Genomic DNA, 21,269 nt, shown 5'->3' with positions numbered 1-21,269 from the left:
TTTATCAGCATCATCATACTTTGAACACGCAGAGAAAAAAAATATGTTTGATCCAACAATATTCTAAGAGCAAAATATGTATTGTTAACATATTGTTGGATTCCTCATGTAATATTGTAAATCCAAAAATAGTTTGTGTCAACTGAACAATATTTCTCTCTTTTCTTCGAAAATTTGTTTCTCTTCTCTCACTATTCGATGCCGTGTTGAAAAAACAATTTTGGTGAGTTGTGGTGTGTTTGTATGACATGCTGCCTTTACCTTTGTTTTTGTGTGTATGTACTTGTGAGACTCTTGTTTTTATTTGTTTCTGTTTTGTTTCATTCTTCTTTCCTTTTCATGTTTGTTATGGTGTTTAATTATTCCTTATGTTGTGGTGGGTTCTTGTGCTTTTTGTTTGTCTTTGTTGTCAGCCAATGCAGCAAACCATGTATTGTGTTCATCAATGATTGCAATATTATACGCGACATTTATATCCAAGTTATGCGAAAAGTGTATATGAGAAGTATATGCACTCAAATCAAAAATTTCTGGGCTGGTTTTCTGTATTGACAATACTTTTTGTAAACAAAATTAGATTATGATAGTTCCTACAATCGGTATTGTTAACGATTTTAACAATATTGCGGAAATTCGAAAGTTGTTTTTGTTTTCTATGTTTGGAACAAAAGATGGTATTTTTGGATTTGGATTACAATGTTTGAACAAAACAAATACATTTTTGGAACCAAAACATATTTTTGTTCCAACAAAAGCGAAAAATATTTTTTCTCTGCGTGAAAAGAGATGGTTCAACAATATATATATATCAATTTCCGGTCCCACGGATTCGACCATAGTTGACACTAAGTCTTCTCCAACAAAGTCTCACTTTTCAGCATTGGTTGGACATGTAGTTCGACAAGCATTTCAAGCTGAACAGAATGAATCGGTTCTTTGGGAAACAGCCATGGTGAATGTCGTTCATCAAGGCGTTGATTGATCTGGCCTTTGAGTGTTTTTTCCTTACAGACCTACTTCAAAAGATGTTGAAACTTCCAGTAAATTGAATTAAAACCACTGTTTCAGTTGTTAATTGTTCAATTGTGTCTACACCGGCAAATTGGTATCCCTGAAAACATCAGCGATCGTGCTTGATTTGATTTCAATTTACCTTCGGTAGGATGAAAGGATTTTGGGTGGTCTCTGTGCTCAACATTGACATGATGCAAGAGGTACTTAGTCCTGTGGGCCTATTTCTTTTCTATGGTTCTTAGCGACGATTATTGAGGCCCCATGATAAGAATCCGTTTCCCAATTTCCCAAAATGGTTATAGATTCTGGAAATTGCACAACACCACATTCTATTATACGCCACACAAAACCATAAGAAGCCCTGTAGCAGAGTCGACTCAAGGTGAACAGGCAGTCTTTGTGCCGCTTCAACTATTGAAGATCTTCGATGCCTCCAGACATTCCAAACTGGCTTAGAGAAATTAATTGCCTAACATAATTTTCTCTCATATTTTCCTTGTCACCTTAAAATATTATCCAATTCCTTAGTTTAAGCTTACTCACGTATGTTTGAATATATAACAGAGGAACTAGTTCAAGTTATTGTGATGTCAGAATATGTGTGCTATTACCAACGAAACTCACAACAAAAGCAATTAACAATTTAGAAAAAAACTGTGTCTACGTCGTTTTTATTTTTGTATAAAAGCACCCACAATCATGGCAATTGACATCAGTTCATTACGCTCCATTGCAAAGAACAAGCTTCAAAAAACCCCTACTCAAAATGAAAGTAAGTAGCTTTAAACGACTTTTGTTTAAACATCGCCAGGATTATTGTTATTAAATCTCTTAAATTTTTTGTAGTTCATCATCTGCTTCGCTCTCTTCGTTGCTGCTGCTAGCGCTCATGTTGTTGCTCCAGTAACCACCTATGCTGCTGCTCCAGCCTATACCACTTATGCTGCTGCCGCCCCAGCATACACCACATATGCTGCTGCTCATCCCGCCTACACCACCTATGCCGCTGCTGCCCCAGTCTATACTCGTTCAGTGTACTCTGCTCCAGCCTACACCACTTACTCTGCACCAGCTGTAGTCTCAACTCATGCCGCTGTTGTTGCCCCAGCTGCTCCTGCTGTCTACACAACTTTGTTGAAAAAGAAGTAAATTCTTTGAAATTGGAATGCGTAAATAATCGAAATGAAAATGATCCCGAATGTTTTTATGGACTCTTGATTTTGGAGAAGTAATGAATAAAAAATCCTAAACCCTGGAACAATTATTGTTTTTCTTTAAAGGGTGACCCCCACTTGTTAAGCCCAAAAGATACCAAAATTTTTTATGAATTTCTTTTTCATCTGAAAGAGCACAGCTTAATCTAGTGAACGATTTTTTTTGTTGAAAAATATAATTTGATTTTGTGGAAAATGGCCGTCCACGAAATCCCTTTTGCGGTGCCAACTCTAGCTCGAAAACTAACTAACCGATCGTCATATTGTTTTTCCTTAAAGCGTGACCCGCACTTGTTAAGCCAAAAAAAAATACCAACAGTTTTTGATAGATTTATTTTTTATTTTCATAGTGAACGAATTCTTTTTTGTTGAAAAATATTATTTGGTTTTTTGGAAAATAGCCGTGCACGAAATCCCTTTTTTGTAAAAGCATTTTGCGGTGCCAATTCTAGCTCGAAAACTAATTAACCGATCGTCATATATCTTTGTGGGCTTATTAAGAACATAAAGATCTAGCCCTTCATCAATCGATTTTTTAAAAGTATATAAAACAATGCCATAACTGACTTTAAAATAAGCCAATACAATTGTTCGATTTTCTGCAATTTACAAGTGGGGGTCAGCCCTTAATGGGGTAAATCAATTGTTGCAAACTATGCAAAGAAAGGGAGTAACTTCTGAGTACCTTACGAAATAAATAAGTAACAAAGGCTGCTTAAGTCATATTAGGTAACAGAATAAAGATCACGTACCGGCTAGTTCAAACTTGTTCATAGAATTTCTTTATTATACCCTCAGCCTTTAGGCTATGAAGGGTATATACACTTTCATACGGGCAAAATGTGCCTCATCGAAATAATGGTTTTAGACCCCAAGTATGTTTGGACGAAATGTGTTTCAGACAATTTGGAGTCGATTGAGCAATGTCCGTCCGTCTGTCTGTCTGTCTGGCTGGCTGGAGCGCACGATAACTCTCGAAGGGATGAACCGATTCGGTTCAAATTTTGGCTTTCGTAATATTTTGTCCAAACTTAGTTTAAGTTTGAAGATGAGCTATATCGGTCCACTCCTTCCGGTACCTTCCCCACAAAAGTTCGAAAATGTTCGGAAAATTTGTACGCACAATAACTCTTGAAGGGTGTAACCGATTTGGTCCATACTTTGCCCATCGTGGAGCGTGTACCAGACTTAGATCAGATTTTAATATGGACTCAATCGGTCCACTCCGTCGGGTACCTCCCACACAAAATTTTGGGAAAGTTCAGTTTAGCAACATCTCTCGAATCGCTTTGATTTTTGCTTTAGCAACTTGTATTCACTGCCCTCCATACGACGGTATAAGTTTCATCAGGGGCAAGTCCATACTTCCTGAGAAAATAGCCTGAAAGTTGCAAAAAACCCCTATGACACTGTGTGAGGAGGTTGGAGGGCAAAATAACTCTCGAACAGGTCTGCCGATTCGGTCCAAAGTTTGGCCTTAGTAATATTTTGTCCAAACATAGTTTAATTTCGAAGATAAGCCATATCGGTCCACTCCTTCAGGTACCTCCCCCACAAAAGTTCAAAAATGTTCGGAAAAATTGTGCGTACGATAACTCTTGAAGAGAGTGGCCGAATTGGTCCATACTTTACACATCCTAATATATCTACCAGATATAGTTCAGGTTCAAATATGGACTATATTTGTCCACTCCATCCGGTACCTCCCACTCAAAATTTCGGATACATGTTCACTTTAAGACCTGCTTTCGAATCACTTTGATTTTTGTTGAAGCTACTTGCATTGCTGCCTCAATTGCGATGGTAAAAGTTGTTTCAGGGGCAAGTTCATACTTCTTGAGCAAACATCCCTGAAGTTCTAAAAAACCCCTATGGTACCATATGTAGTGGCAGGAGATCCATTCTTTTTAGTATCTCCTCCGCAAAACTTTTGATATTAAATCCTAATCAACATTTTTGTCAGTTCAAACGCCCAAAATTTTTAAAACTCCCTAAATACATGCGTTTTTTGGAAAAAAATTGTTTCAATATACACAGGCTGAGGGTATATCTCTGTCGGCAAAGCCGATTGATACTTTTTTACTTGTTCCTTTACAGAAATAACTCAAGCAAGAATGCCATGTTGCTGGCTGGTGCGCACGATAACTATAGAACAGATTGACCAATTTTGCACAAACTGGGCCGTATCGGTCCACTTTTTCGGGTACCTTACCCACAAAAGGTCAGTTGTATTCGGTAAAGTGTGCACGGTAAAGAGATTATTCGATTTAGTCAAAATCTTGGACTATCCCGGTTTATCTCAGTACCCACGCACAAAATTTCAACATTTTTCTCAAGGGTACTTTTATCATTCTTTACCATTTGATTATAATCGCCGCTCGTCCGTAAGTTAAGTCAGAGTGGGCTTGTTGCGCTCTAGTCTGCATTCTAGGAGGTTAAATCTAAAGTTATTATATTTTTATTTTAGTAATTCTGTGCCATGCATAGAAAAAATCTCTTATGTTTTTAAACTACTTTGCTCTAATTTTGTTAAGTTCCTGAATTGAGTCTTTACCCAGGAGCTGGGTTTTGAGGTTCGCAAAAGCTTAGCATGGACAGAGAAAGTGTTCCTTACTCCTTACTCATGCTCCGTACTCATATTTTCCCTATTTCTATTTGTTCTCTGGAATGTTTTACCAATCAGTTAGCTATCTCATTACCCCAAATCCATACATGTTGTGGTACCCGTATGAGGGGACCGAACTGTGATGGGAGTAGTCGTTAATTGAGTTTATGCAGTTCAGTTAACATTTACATCCTGACCCTTGCCTTTCCTTGCCATGCCACTCTTGAGTTGTACTACGCCTTGCTCTTAGTCTTTTGAGACAGGTAACAGTAACAGATCAAGGAGAGTATCATCCTCTTTTTCCTCCCTGGTGAAGACCTTCCATCTCTTAACGTGCAAGGTCTGATTTTGATTAGCAAAGACTCCGATCATGCACTCTGACTATAGTTTACAGCCATATCGCTTGAAGTACACTAACACTAGGTTATGTGAGGGATTTCATCCTTCCTCACTAGCATCAACTTGCCACCTTTCCAAGAATTATAATACTGCTGACTATCTTGCCGAAAGAGTCAGAGTCCACATGCGGGTCCAAATGGTACATAAGAATGTCCCATTTAAGTTCATTGCTTATGATAGCTATTGTAACGATTTTCCAGAAGATTCAGTTCACTATATTCATGTCCAAGCTTACTGTCTCGAAATCTGTCAAAGTTTTCTTGTAACATCTGCGTGGGTCTTGACGAGGTTTACTCGGGGTACTTTAAGATGGTTTTTCAGTGTTCTATTCTTTTGGAGATCCTAAGCTCTTCTGGGAAAGTGGAGTGTGTCTCTTTGATCTGCATGAGTTTATCCTTCTGTGTTTAGTTCAATTGCTTCCTTTCTGTTGTCAGCTTTGCGAAGCTCTAGGGTTGTTGCTTGTTTTGTTTTGCTGCTGCTGTCTTTTTCGAAGTCAGAGTCGCTACCAGTATCAGAGATTAAACTCGTCCTGAGCTTCCCTGTCTCCTCCTCCTTTTTTGCCGTAGCTTGTGTGCTTGTAGCAGTACCTTCGACCACAGATGCCAAGGCATGGGTTTCTCACGATCGCTGAATGACGCCGAAGTGTGATTCGCAGGTAGATCACTAGTCCCCTACACGGTAACTTCATTATTTTTACATTCTTTCAGTTTTTTGTTTTAGGGGAATACCCCCATAGTATGGGTTTTGTCTCCGGAAATCTCGAAGGTTTCCAGAGGCAGGTGGTCATGGTACAATACTCCAAGCAGGTCGTATCACAAGAGATTTCCCCGGTTCAGAGCAGAGAAGAATGATCATGGAGAAGAAACCCCTTGACTAAAGAGTTGGGTTCGCTTCATTTCTTTTTATCACATGCTGAAGGTAAATCCTCCGTTGCCAAAGCCGACTGATATCTTTTATTCGTTAAATAAACATTATTGGGGATACAAAAAATGTTTGCCAAAAGGCCTAGGTATTATAGGATATGCTATATGGATCTTTGTGTTGCAATCGTTTTATATAGCACAGAATTATCCTGCACCTCCTATATGGCAAATTAGAATGCGGGAATAATTTTACGATAGAGAAAAATTGACACAAAATTTCTCAATATTTGTGCTTTTTTTGATATTTACAAAAACTACCAAAGTTGAGAGATACTGGTTCCATCCTATCCTATGTCAGACAGCATTACATTTTCAACAACCCTCTATGTAGCGAGAGACCATTTCCTGATTATTTTAGTCACACTTTTTTACAACTAATGTATGAAAATAGGTCGTGTGGACTCGGCGATAAACAGTACGTTCCATCCTAATATGAATCCGGTGAGAGAATTCTCGACTGTATCTTCTGGTATGTTTCTGGGAACATATGTATCTATGTATATGTATAACAAAGTGATTGTGTTACTGCGAAATATGGTAATCAACAGACAAGACTTGCCACTGAAAATTGATTTTTCAAGTGTAAGTAAGTGGGGTTTTGCAGCAACTTTCGTTGACTCCCATTGGACCGTTTGATTTCAGACTGTCACCAATGTGTAATTTCTCAAAATTTCCCAACTACTTTTACTGCTGACAAATAGTAGTAGAAATTCTGGAATTCCCAAGTTTGTACTTATTCTCACACTTAAAAGCATTTGGTTTCAGAGAATTGTAATTGTTTACATTTTGCGGAAATATTGATTGATGTAATTCCAAAAATTCCTCATTACTGTTCAATGCCCCCAAATAATTTCTATTCACCACGAAAGTGTCAATTACCAATCAATAAAAATAAAATATCAACAACTCTTTATTTTTTGGATATTAAAAACCTATTTCTATTTGTTGTACTTCCAGCATTAAGAATAGGAAATATGTTCAGAAAATAAGCTTATTAAGTAGATGCTTACAAAGAAAACCAAAAAGAAAAAACTCGTTTATTTATCACAAACAATTGCCCACCAGTCATGGTAATACAGCGTAAAGACGTTAATTATGCTACCAACAATGTGTGGTAGCATGAATGGTAGGTTGCTCGTTTGGCTGGCTGTCTGAAATATCCACGCACAACAATGACACAAAAGTTCTTTGCGCTTGCTGCTGGTTATGGTTCAATTATTATTTTTTGTATAAAAGCCTCTAAAATTACTCGAAATGATATCAGTTCATTACGCTCCATTGCAAAGAACCAATCTTCAAAAAACAAATCAATCAATATGAAAGTAAGTATTGGCACAACTCTATAAAAATTCGTCAAGGATTAAATTTGAATTGTGTTTATTTTTTCTTCCATCCACAGTTCCTTATCTGCTTGGCTTTCTTCGTTGCTGCTGCTAGCGCTCATGTTATTGCCCCAGTAACCACCTATGCTGCTGCTCCAGCCTACACCACTTATGCTGCTGCAGCCCCAGCTTACACCACCTATGCTGCTGCCCATCCCGCCTACACCACCTATGCCGCTCCAGTCTACACTCGTTCAGTGTACTCTGCCCCAGCCTACACCACTTACTCTGCTCCAGCTGTAGTTGCAGCACCAGCTGCTCCTGCTGTCTACACCACTTTGTTGAAGAAGAAGTAAATTCTTTGAGATTGGAATGCGTAAAACACCCCCGAAATGAAAGTGATCATAAATGTACTTGGTCTACCGATTTTGGATAATAAATAAACAAAAAACGAAGCACCAAATTTTACGAGTTTTTTTATTTATTAAAATATAAATTGAAAATGTCTGCAATTTAATAATTAGAACATTAGACAGTGCTGCACGATTTAGTCTTCTGAGCCTGGATGTGCGATTTTATGACTCGATTGTAAAAACGAACTTTTAAAAATGATGTAGTTAATAACGAGAATTCGTCAGCATCAAAAATTCTCACATTGGCATTAAACTGCACCCCGCGGCAATCCCTACATTGTCTTAAGGGTAACTCTCATACGACAGGTGACGACTCAACTTGACGCAAAATTAAAAAAATAAGCTACAGTGTTTTATTTATAGATACACTTAAAAGCTAGAAAGTAATTTTTCGCCTAGCATCAAGTAGTATATTCTTCAAGATGGAAAAGTGTATTTATAAATCAACAAGTAGGAAGGTATCAGTCAGCTGTGCTGACTGACATATACCATCAGCCAATAAAAAAAACAACAACAAAGCCAAACCAAACACAATAACTATGCTATATATAAAATATATTGATTTTGTATCACGAGTTTGCTTTAAAATATGTATGTACCGTAATGTGGGGCTAGGCATATACCAAACATTTTTAGTAACCAAACTTCTTCATAAAGGATTCGAAATATTAACGTGCTCACAATTTTTTCGAACATTTTTGAACTTTTGTGGGGGAGGTACCCGAAGGAGTGGACCGATATGCTTATCCTCGAACTTAAAATAAATTTGTACAAAATATTACGAAGTCCAAATATTAGACCATATCGGTTGATCCATTCGACAGGTATCTTGCACTCCAACCACTACACACTTTCAGACTATTTTCTCGGGAAGTATGGACTTGGCCCTGATGAAACTTGTACCGTCGTATGGTGGGCAGTGAATACAAGTTGTTATAACAAAAATCAAAGCGATTCGAGTGCAGGTCCTAAACTGAATTTTTCCAAAAATTCGTGTGGGAGGTACCCGAAGGAGTGGACTGATTGAGTTCATATTGGAACCTCTTCTAAGTCTGGTGGAAATTTCATTTCGATGTGCAAAGCATGGACCAAATCGGTTACTCATTTCAAGCGTTATCGTGCGCACAAATTTTCCGAACATTTTCGAACTTTTGTGGGGGAGGTACCGGAAGGAGTGGACCGATATAACCCATCTTCGAACTTAAACTAAGTTTGGACAAAATATTACGAAAGCCAAATTTTGGAGCAAATCGGTTCATCCGTTCGAGAGTTCGAGGCGGTTCGAACAACCTAGTAAAAAAGTATCTAAACGATGAGAGGAACTCTCAAAACTTTACTTTCTCTGAATTTTGTGTGGGAGGTACCCAAAGGAGTGGACCGATACAATTCACATTCCGACCTAATACGTGACTGTATGAAATAATACGATGTGCACAGTCTGTGTCAGAACTCCCTGCGAGAATTATCATTTCGGTTGGCGCCGTCAGGCTTTCTTGCAGCTTTTAATCCAATATCTCAGGAAGTATGGACTTGCGCAAGAAAAAATTGTAAAGTCGTAAAGGAAGCCGCAAGGAAAACTTAGTAAAGCAATTTCAAAACGATCCGGGAGGAACTCTTAAACTTCACTTTATCCGGGAGGTTCCCGAAGGAGTGGACCGATATAGTCCATATTCGAACCCGATCTATATCTAGAAGGAGTAATACGATGTGAAAAGTTTGGACCAAATCGATTGCTTCCTTCGAGAGTTATCGTTCACACCATTTTACAGAAAAATTTTGAACTTTTGTGGGGGAGGTACACGAAGGAGTGGACCGACAGGGTCCATCTTTGAACTTAAACTATGTTTGGACAAAATATTACGATACCCAAAATTTGTTTCGAATCCGTTGATCCGTTCGAGAGTTATCGTGCACACCAGCCAGACAGACGGACGGACATGGCTAAATCGACTCTACTGTAGCTGTAGCTTAATTTTTATTAATTATTTTATTATTTTAACTTCTTAGTAAATAAAAATTTTTTGACCAGTGAGAATCCCATAACCAAATCGCAGCCAATGTTGGCCGAAGATGTAGATAACAACTTTAAAATGCCTGAAATCGGGTGGTACCTTTATATGGGGGCTATACCAAAGCCTGGACCTATTTCCAAAATTTTTGGTGCGGAAGTGTCTGTACCCTTGGGAACGACAAATACCAAGTTACAGCAATTTGGGCTAAGAAAGAAGAAAAAACCTCAAAATACCTGCAATCGGGTGATATAGGAAAAAATGGACTCATATTTGTTTTGGTTTCCTATTCATGTATGTATTGCCATCCATATCTGAAAAGTGTGCAAAATTTTGGTCATCAAGTAGTATATTCTTCAACTGCAACTGTGTTAAAAATGAGTTACTAGATTTAAACTAAACAGACAGGAAACAAAGCAAGTTAAATAAAACACTGTAAAAACCTGAGCATGCCAATGTCGAGCTAATGAATCATCCAAACTGTTTAATAAGTAATTTGAGGGTAAATGTACACCCAGTATGGAGCGGTAACTGCAGTGTACGGATAGGAGTAATGTTTGCGGTAACCAAATACATACATATGTGGTATTGGATAAACAGAATAAAAAATCTGCGTATTTGTGGTGCATTAATGTAAACCATTTGAATCCACTATTAACTAACTACATAAATACAAACAAGTATACAAGTGTCAAGTTCGGCGGCCAAACTTTTTGTACATTAAATATTCAGAACTAAAATGAAATAATCAGTTTTGTTTCTGTTACAAAATTATCAATGTCCACAATTTCTAGTGAGGAAGTTTTCTGACCACTGAGAATCGAGAATATAGATATAAACTTTATAATGCTTGAAATTCGTTAAAATATGGGGGTTACGACAAAGTTGAACCTATGTCCAATATTTTCTCGGTAGAAATGTTTGGCCACAGAAAACCTTGAATTACAAATAACAGCCAATTTAGGCTGAAAATGTAACAAAAATTTCAAAAATACCTGAAATCGGGTGGTACAGTTATATGGGTGCTATTTAAAATCGTGGAGCACAATTTTTGCTGCAGTAGTTTTGGTCACTTAGAACTTTGAATCCCAAATATGTAATTAAAAAATGTGTATTTAAAACCGTGAAAATCAGGTGGTACCGTTATATGGATCCTATTCGAAAACGTTGACCTATGTCCACAATTTTTAGTAAAGACGTTTTCTGACTCCTAGGAACCCTAAGTGTTAAATTATATCTAAGTTGTTTTAAAAATTTACATTAATACGGCCAAAATACCTGAAATAGGGTGGTGCCGTTATATGGGGGCTATTCCATAACGTGGGGCAAAATATTTTGTTGGAGACCATTATTTGACCATTTCTAATCTTAGATGCGAAAAATAGCTAAAAACGTCAAGATTCCTGAAATCGGGCGGTTATATGGGGACTGTATCAAAACGTAGACTGCTGAAGTCAATTTAAGTGTCTGCAAACAAACACGCATTTTTCCAAAATTTCAGCGTCCTTCATCAATTTTTGAGGCTGCCAGGGTGATTACCACAGACGGACGAATATTCATATATCGACTCAGAATTTTACTTTTTGGGGTCGAGTATGATTATTCCAATACACTACAAACGGAAAAACAAATTTAATATACCATCCATAGTATGGTGGAGGGTATACAAATGCTGGTGTGTTTTAATTATCATTGCAATAGATTTTGCAACTAGTGTCCTAATTAGCTGGCCAGACCATTTTTGAAAAGTGAGATTTTGTTCCTCCACATAAGGACACATGTCCACGCTATTTTCGGTATGTTGAAAGTTTTAGGTTAATATTCTATAGAAATAGATAAAATTTGGTATTTGGTCTTCGTAGGGGCTACAAAACTTTCCCCATGAATTTTGTCAGTGAAGGTCCACATTTTGATATAGCCCCCATAGAACGGCATCACCAATTTTTATACCCTACACCACTATGTGGGGAGGGTATTATAAGTTGGCTTTGGCCAAAACGTTTGTAACGCATCGAAATAATGGCCGTAGTTCCATACATATATATACCAAAATGAATGCCTCGACAAGCTGAGTCGATCTGACAATGTGTGTCCGTCCGTCTTTCCGTCTGTCCATCTAAATCTTGTATCACGCTTCAGGTCGCAATTTTGATCGGATCGTCACCAAATGTTGGGTGTTGATGGGGGTGCCGGAGGGGAAGAAGCCTATTGGTTTTGGTGATGGTCGGATAATATTTAGGGGTCGAAATAGGCAAAAAGCTTATTTGTAGAAAAAGTCAACGATTTTTCCAAAGCGAATGTCTCAGCTTCTATAAGGGATATACCAAATATAAAACCTGACAATGAAAGTAGAACATATCACCTTTCTAACGATGTCAAGGCTGTTGTAGGTGGTCAAACAACAAAGATATCACAATAGTCGCAAATAAAACCCAACTTTTCATTTTTGCGATTTTAATTATAATGACGAATATCACAGCTTTGGTTGGAGACTTTCCAAAAGCAAAGCCTGACTATAAAAGTAGAAAATCCCATCTTAACACTGATGCAAAGTAGGTTGGCGTAGGTGGCCAAATAACGGAGATATCGCAATAGTCGGTAATACATCCCTATTTTGTTCGGATCGTCACGAAATTTTGAGGGTTAATGGGAGTCCCATAGAGGAAGAAGGTGATGGTGATGTGATAGAGATTTCTGCTTCTGTTGATCATATTCCAAGGAGAGAGAGCTTGATAATGAAACTAAATCATCGGAGATTTACAAAATTTGTCATATATGGTAAAATATCAGAGTTATTTCAAAAGGCACTAAGCTATCACAATTTTAATAATTTGAAGTTTTTACTTTAAGCAAAGCTTTCAATCAGTACCAACTAGACGTCGACAGTAGTCAACTATAACATTAAGTCATTTGTTATAAAAGCCAGATAGACGAAAACTTTCGTATCTCTCCAAAAGAAATGTTTACGAGTGAAAAGCTTATGCACAGCGGTACTGGTGTAGGGTATCACATAGTCGGCCCCATCCCGACTATAGGCTTTGCTCAATTGTTTTGAAAGTAAAGAATATTTATATTCCGGCAGAGATTTCTGGTACAGGTCCATAGAACGGTAAAGTCCGATTTTCGGTATTTTTAAAGTTTTAGGCACATTATCCAACCGAAATGGCTGAAATCTGGTTTCATGATAAACATGACCCTATGTATCTTTAAACGAAATCCGTTAAAGACAATTTGGAGTCGATTCTGACCTGTCCGCCCGTCTGCGATATAATGTTCCTCACATAATGGCCCAAAAACCTTAAAAAATCCTACGGTAACCAACAAAAATAGCTGGAGGGTATAATAAAGAATGGCAGGTATTGGTCCAACCATAGTACATTCTCATATTTCTTTAAACTTAAATTAAGTACAAAGATAGACTATATCGGACAACTAATTCGGGTATCTCCCTCTTTAAAGCAGGGCTGTTCGAGAATTGTTTTGAAAATTTCATAGAAAGTAGCTCTTCTGATTACAATTATGTAATGTTTTCGTGGGCTAGTCAAGCTTCCTGGGGTGACGTAGGGGATGAATGATACCAAGCAATGGTCTTGACTGGCTTTAACATGGCAAAGCCCAGGATCTATCTTGGTCCCTCTTTCATCTCAAGTGGACACTGACCTCCCCGTGGTGTCACCTGGGGAACTGCCTTTAACACCCGTTAAAGGTAGTGAGCTAACATGTGCCGCGGGTTCACCCATAAGAACGTTAAAAACTTGGGTTTGGGCGTCGGGTTAGTAACCCTCCCCTAGAAAAAACATCCTACTATGAAAAAACGAAAGAAAAGAAAAACAAACCCCTCTAAAGTTGACGAACCCCGCAAACGTTTTAAGGACCATGATCTGCGAATCTGCACCTGGAATGTTCGCACTCTTTATAGAGAAGGTGCAGTCTTCGCATTGGCAGACGTACTTGAAAAGTACAAGGCCGATATTACTGCCATACAGGAAATACGATGGATTGGGAAAGGCGTCACAACAACACCTAAAGGTGACGCACTGTATTATAGCTGCCATGACGTAAAGCATGAATTTGGTTGCGGATTCGTAGTTAGTCGGAGACTAAAACATCTGGTATCCAGCTTCACCCCAGTGAATGAAAGACTTGCTGCAATTCGAATAAAAGCTAAATTCTTCAACATCAGCTTTATTTGTGCTCATGCTCCCACTGAAGAAAAGGACGAACAGACCAAAGATATATTTTACGAGCGCTTAGAAGAAACATATGACCGTTGCCCTGCCCATGACATTAAAATCATTCTAGGCGATTTTAATGCCAAAATTGGAAAGGAGAATATCTTTGGCCCAACAGTCGGGAAATTCAGTCTCCATAGTGAAACATCTGACAATGGTATGAGGCTGATAGACTTTGCAGCTGCAAAAAACATGGTAGTTAGCAGTACCAGATTTAATCATCTCGATATTCATAAGGGCACCTGGCTGTCTCCAGATCAAAGAACAAGTAATCAAATTGATCATGTTGTAATAGATGGAAGACATTCATCCAGCGTGTTGGATGTACGATCGTTCCGAGGCGCAAACATTGATTCGGACCACTACCTTGTTGCAGCAAAGGTACGTACCCGTCTAAACGTTGCAAATAAAGCACGAACAGACTCAACGCGGAAGTTGGACATCGATAAGCTGCAAACACAACAGATAGCCACAGCATATTCCACTCAACTAGACCAATTGCTTAACGCGAGCACTCCTTGTCCCGATAACATAACAACACAATGGCAGCATATTACCCACTCCATGCAAACAGCCGCAAAATCCACACTTGGATTCCAGAGACCTCCACAAAGGAATTCATGGTATGACCAGGAGTGTCGTGCTGCTACCGAAGAGAAAAATGCGGCATATAGAGCTACCTTACAATCAGTAGCAACGCGTAGCGCACGAGAGAGATATCGGGAGAAAAGGAGAGAAGAGAAACGGCTTTTCCGCAAGAAAAAGAGAGAAATGGATAAGCGGGAGTGTGAAAAAATCGAGATGTACAGGAGACAGAATGAAGTCCGAAAATTCTACCAAAGAGTGAAACATCAAACAGATGGCTTTGGTACAGGCACATCCTCCTGTAGAGACCAGCAAGGTAATCTGGTAACAGATACAGATAGCGTGCTCAGGATATGGAAGGAACATTTCTCCAATCTGCTGGTATCCAATAGTAGCGAAGACGATGATACCACAGATCCAATCCCAGAAGATGGTATAGAATGTATACCGCCCGGCCAAGATGAGGTAAAAACAGCAATCAACCGGCTGAAGAATAATAAAGCAGCAGGAGCCGATGGCTTACCAGCCGAGCTGTTTAAAACCGGAGGCGACGCGCTGATAAGGTGTATGCATCAGCTAGTTAGCACCATCTGGCAGGAAGAACGCGTACCCGATGATTGGAACCTGAGCATCCTATGTCCCGTCCACAAGAAAGGAGATAAGACTGTATGCTCAAACTATAGGGGCATAAGTCTTCTCCCTATTGCCTATAAGATAGTGTCAGGGATATTGTGCGAACGACTAAAGCCAATGGTCAACGAAATAATTGGACCATACCAATGTGGCTTTAGACCTGGCAAGTCCACCATTGACCAGATATTTACCCTGCGGCAAATCCTAGAGAAGACCCAAGAGATGCAGATCGACATATTTCACCTTTTTGTCGATTATAAAGCAGCATTCGACAGTCCCCTCCGATCAAAGGTATTTCACGCAATGTCTGAATTTGGTATCCCCGCAAAGCTCATCCGGCTTTGTAAGATGACTTTAACTGATACTAGGTCCTCAGTTAAAATTGGAAAGAACCTCTCCGAAGAATTTTGTACCAAAAGAGGTTTCAGACAAGGAGACAGCCTTTCGTGTGACCTGTTCAACATTTTGCTGGAAAAGGTAATACGAGATGCAAATGTCAAAAGAAATGGCACAATTTACACCAATAGCCACATGTTACTTGCCTATGCTGATGACATAGACATCATGGGACGATCAGTAAAGGAAGTAACTGATACCTTTAGGAAGGTCGAAGCAGAATCTGCGAAAGTGGGTCTGGCGGTAAACGGCGAAAAGACCAAATTGATGGTGTCGACGCGCAAAGCGTCCATAGAGCTCGGACCAACCGTAGAAGTTGGTACCTACAATTTTGAGGTAGTTAAAGACTTCGTCTACCTCGGCACTGCCATAAACACAACAAACAACATCAGTTGTGAAATAAGAAGAAGAATTGTATTGGCCAACAGATGCTACTATGGATTAAGTAAGCAATTTAAAAACAAAGCCACATCTCGTCAAACAAAAATAACACTATACAAAACGCTGATACTACCCGTGCTAATGTATGGCTCCGAAGCATGGGTACTTGCGCAAGCAGATAAGGCAGTGCTTGGTGTGTTTGAGAGGAAAATTCTTCGAAAGATCTACGGGCCGATTTGCGTTGACGGTGAATATCGACGTCGTATGAACCACGAGCTATATAAGCTATACAAAGACATGCATATAGTTAAACGTATCGAGATGCAACGATTGCGTTGGCTAGGCCATATCATGAGAATGAGCGATGATGAACCCGCTAAAAAGGCGTATGAATACATGCCACATGGCGGTGTACGCAGAATCGGCAGGCCTAAGCTTCGATGGAGCAAACAAGTGGATGAAGAAATGGAAAGGCGCGGTATTCCAAAAAGTCAAGCGAAAAACAGAGAGGAATGGAGATCTTTTCTTAGTTCGGTCTATAGAACAAATGTTCTGTAATGGGCCAACTAAGTAAGTAAGTAAGTCAAGCTTCCTGACACAATGGGTCAAGAACTCTAAAAAATCGTACGATGACTAACTGAAATGGCTACTTGACACGATAACTGTCTAAAGAAAGTACTCCAAAAGTATATCCTGTTTAAAATTGGACGCATTTATTCGCAACGTCCACAAGCAGAGAAGAGATATTGTAGGAGCAATCATATTCTAAGAGTAAAATAGTGTATTTTAAAAATATATATTGTTGTTGCAACAATATATTTCGTGACATTATGTTTCCTAACACAAAATATATGGTTGAAACAACAATATATATTTTCACATTTTTAAAATACACTATTTTGCTCTTAGAATATGATTGCCCCTACAATATCTCTTTGTTTGCGTTCATTGGCGCTCACCGTTGACACGCGAGTTTTGTGTTAACAAAATAAAAAACAGTTGGTGGTACACTCGTAAGCGTTTAAACTAATTTTAATGTTCGTATGCGTGGCACAGTGTGTAGCGTGTCCGTCTAAAACATAGAAAATCGTATGATCCAATCCAGCCCAGATCAAAGTAAAATAAAATAAAAATATGAAGTGTATTGCTTGGACAATGAACGTGAAAATTCACCTTTGACCCCTTACAAATTACTGTGGATATCGGTCAGGGAGTACGGATTAACGTTAACCAATCGCCATAAAATTTCATATTTAAGGTTTTTGGATCAAATGGAATAAACTATGGATCAATCAAACATTGTTTGGGACAGTCTAATGCAAATTCCGTCTGATTTTAGGTATTTTGAATGCCTTAAGAATAGTTTTTAAACGTTTTGTCTGTGATTTGTTATTTCTGGTTTCAACATTCATACAAAAAACGTATGCTATCTATACGGTTTGGCATAGCTCGATCGAACTTTTCTTTGTTCAGATTCTTCGAGATGTCCACTATTAACAATAAGCAGATATTTTCATTGATTTTTTTATTTGTACTTCTCTATAACGAAATGACTTTCACTATTTTCAAAACAGTAGCTAAATTCAAATTGATTATTAAAAATCCCAAGGCGATTTTTTACAACAAACATAAAAATTAGTCTAAAATGAATACGATTACAACGATTTTGGGAATTTCGACATTTTTTCTGGCCACATCATTTGAATAACAGCTTTAACATGAGAGTGAATAGCAAATCTAATATCAATTACTGGAATTGTAAAGTTTACTACGTTTTACATTCAACTCTGACGAAAAGAAAAAATGCGAAACAAAGCAAAACATACAAACACCACTGAAGAAAATTCTTGAAAAGAGAATTGTTGAAATCCCAACAAAGGTGGCAAAAAAACGTAAACAAGTCTAAGCCATTGGCCACGCTAAATGGCATTACAATTATCAATTAAATCAGATCAGGGAATGACTGTCTAGATATGTGGGTGATGCTGCAGAAATAATGTGTCAATAACACACAACCAGACAGAGAACAATGTTTGTGGTGAGATGTTTTGGTGGTAAACATCCGCCTTCTTTCATTTCACAACGTATTACATTTGAACAACGTTTTTGTTTTGATATTTTCGTTACTGGTTGGTCATAGATGAAATTCCATTTGGGACAGGTTATTAATCTTCTTGTTCGGATTTATTTTGCTAAAATTTAGATTGATTTTTCTAGAAGAAGAAATGATTGTTGTCTTGAGATTTAGAATTCATAATATCATTGTTATGATTCTAAAAATGCATGATGTCGCTTAACAAGAAAAAGTATAAAAACCTATTTCGAACACTGGACCAATATCAGTTATCATTTGTAACTTAACAAACCAAAACAACCAAATCAAAATGAAAGTAAGTTTAAAGTATTTCCAGAAATATCAAACAAATTTTTCTTACCTCCTACTTTGATCCTTGTTCTGCTTTAGTTCCTTGTTTGCTTGGCTCTCTTCATTGCCGCTGCTCAAGCTGGTGTTGTAGCTCCAGTTGCCACTTATAGCGCTGGTTATACCACTTATGCTGCTGCTGCTCCCGCCTACACTACATACTCTGCTGCTGCACCTGCCTACACCACCTATGCCGCTGCAGCTCCTGCTTATACCACATATTCTGCCGCTGTTGCTCCAGCTTACACCTCCTCTGTTTACAGTGCTCCAGCTTATACTTCATCGGTAGCTTATACCGCTCCTGTTGCTACTTTATTGAAAAAGTAAGAAGTCGTTTACGAAAATTCGTAATTTAATATTTCTTGATGGAATTTGGCAATCGAAATTGGGTTTATGTGCATTGAATAAAACGATCATCTAAAAATAAAAACAGAAAACGCATATTTTTTATTTGTCAGTGAATAAGCTTTTGTAAGAAATTTAGTTGGGAAGTTCTTAAATTATGTAATTTGGTGTTCTAAACTCTTTTGCAAGTTAATTTAAACGCTAATGCAAACACATTGGGAAAACTCCGAGAGTGACATATGTTATTTATAATTGGACTCGAAGGTAGGTTGCGACAACCATATAAGATGGAATGTGTTCCGAGCCATGTCTCAGTTTCGAACTAAAGTTTTGACAAAGCAGCCAAAACGTGTTCTGCATACATGTTGAGGAAGGAAAGCATATTTTGCACTTATCTTTAAAAGTCGATATTATACGATTCGTTCGCCTGTAATAGAATCACAGCTTTAGTCTGGGCATAGAGGCCTACGAGCCCACCCAGCAAACATTTGGTATGCAGATGTCATTACTTCATGCATTACCAAGTAATGATGGCTCATTGCTCTCCGCATTAACAGGCTTTACATATATTATGGTTTATACATAAGTAATTACTTTACTCATTACTAAATAGTTACTAAGTAATGAGTACGGTGGCACAGAGATTGTGTGTCCGACTACAAACCCTAGGGTTGTGTGTTCAAAGGGGAGTGGGAGTGTGGGAGTTTTTTGTTCAAAAAATTATGTACATGCATGTGTTTAAACAACCATAACTATTCGTACGAGTGGCCTAGTGTGTAGTGTGTTTGCTACAAATCAGAAGCTCGAGTGTTCAAAACCAGCAGAGACAAAAAAAGAAAAACAAAAAATGTGGAATGTTGAATTTAAACACAAATTCTGCTTAATTGTTCTAAAAATAGAACGTATGTTTTTACTTACTTTACTTATTTTGCTTATTACTAAGCAGTTACAAATCCTAGAGAAGACCCAAGAGATGCAGATCGACACATATTACATTTTTGTCGTCTATAAAGCAGCATTCGACAGTCGCCTTCGATCAAAGGTATTCCATGCAATGTCTGAATTTGGTATCCCCGCAAAGCTCATCCGGCTTTGTAAGATTACTTTAACTGATGCTAGGTCCTCAGTTAAAATTGGAAAGAACCTCTCCGAAGAATTTTGTATCAAAAGAGGTTTCAGCTAAGGAGACATCCTTTCGTTTGACCTATTCAACAGATGCAAATGTCAAAAGAAATGGCACAATTTACACCAATAGCCACATGTTACTTGCTTATGCTGATGACATAGACATCATGAGACGATCAGTAAAGGAAGTAACTGATACCTTTAGGAAGGTCGAAGCGAAAGTGGGTCTGGCGGTAAACGGCGAAAAGACCAAATTGATGGTATCGACGCGCAAAGCGTCCATAGAGCTCGGACCAACTGTGGAAGTTGGTACCTACAATTTTGAGGTATTAAAGACTTCGTCTACCTCGGCACTGCCATAAACACAACAAACAACATCAGTTGTGAAATAAGAAGAAGAATTGTACTGGCCAACAGATGCTACTATGGTTTGAGTAAGCAATTTAAAGACAAAGCCACATCTCGTCAAAGAAAAATAACACTATACAAAACGCTGAAACTATCCGTGCTAATGTATGGCTCCGAAGCATGGGTACTTGCGCAAGCAGATAAGGTAGTGCTTGGTGTGTTTAAGAGGAAAATTCTTCGAAAGATCTACGGGCCGACTTGAGTTGACGGTGAATATCGACGTCGTATGAACAACGAGCTATATCAGCTATACAAAGACATGAATATAGTTAAACGTATCGAGATGCAACGATTGCGTTGGGTAGGCCATATTATAAGAATGATCGACTAAAAAGGCGTATGAATACATGCCGCATGGCGGTGCACGCAGAATCGGCAGGCCTAAGCTTCGATGGAGCATACAAGTGGATGAAAAAATGAAAAGGCGCGGTATTCCAAAAAGTCAAGCGAAAAACAGAGAGGAATGGAGATCTTTTCTTAGTTCGGTCTATGAAACAAATGTTCTGTAATGGGCCAACTAAGTAAGTAAGTACTAAGCAATGAATGAAGCAAAAGTGAGAGTTGTGAGTACAGTACAGTATATTCATGTGCCCATCAAATTTAACTTAAATGTCCTCAAAAACAATTTTCTAGATTAAACAATTAAAAATGTAAAAAATAAAATAAAATTTTAGGCCATTTACGTTTCAGCAATATGCTATCAAGGTCGAAGATGGCACATATCGGTCCACTACTTCGGGTACCTTCCACCCAAAATTGCAAAATGCTTCCCACCGTTTTAAAATTTTTGCAGCAGCTGGTACTCGCATCCCCTAATAGAGCGGTGACATTTTTTCGATCCAT

At 38.3% G+C, this 21,269-nt stretch overlaps 2 protein-coding genes across 2 annotated transcripts; both read left to right on the top strand.

The window, feature by feature from the left end:
- Positions 1 to 1,752: 1,752 nt before the first annotated feature.
- On the top strand, positions 1,753 to 2,163 carry LOC141386794 (uncharacterized). The gene is made up of 2 exons (XM_073955706.1): positions 1,753 to 1,786; positions 1,861 to 2,163. Exons 1-2 carry the CDS (start codon positions 1,781 to 1,783, stop codon positions 2,161 to 2,163), a joined length of 309 nt encoding a protein of 102 aa, XP_073811807.1. The 5' UTR covers positions 1,753 to 1,780.
- Positions 2,164 to 7,388: 5,225 nt separating this feature from the next.
- LOC141386793 (uncharacterized) lies at positions 7,389 to 18,875 on the top strand. The gene is made up of 5 exons (XM_073955705.1): positions 7,389 to 7,477; positions 7,555 to 7,829; positions 17,126 to 17,139; positions 18,470 to 18,516; positions 18,591 to 18,875. Exons 1-5 carry the CDS (start codon positions 7,472 to 7,474, stop codon positions 18,873 to 18,875), a joined length of 627 nt encoding a protein of 208 aa, XP_073811806.1. The 5' UTR covers positions 7,389 to 7,471.
- Positions 18,876 to 21,269: the final 2,394 nt, after the last annotated feature.

This window comes from Musca autumnalis, unplaced genomic scaffold (genome assembly GCF_047663935.1).
Source record: "Musca autumnalis isolate F117 unplaced genomic scaffold, ASM4766393v1 scaffold_5, whole genome shotgun sequence".
In the NCBI taxonomy this organism is placed as follows: domain Eukaryota; kingdom Metazoa; phylum Arthropoda; class Insecta; order Diptera; family Muscidae; genus Musca; species Musca autumnalis.
The sequence above is the reverse complement of the archived record's forward strand: the minus strand, read 5'-3'. Positions and strand labels throughout refer to the sequence as shown.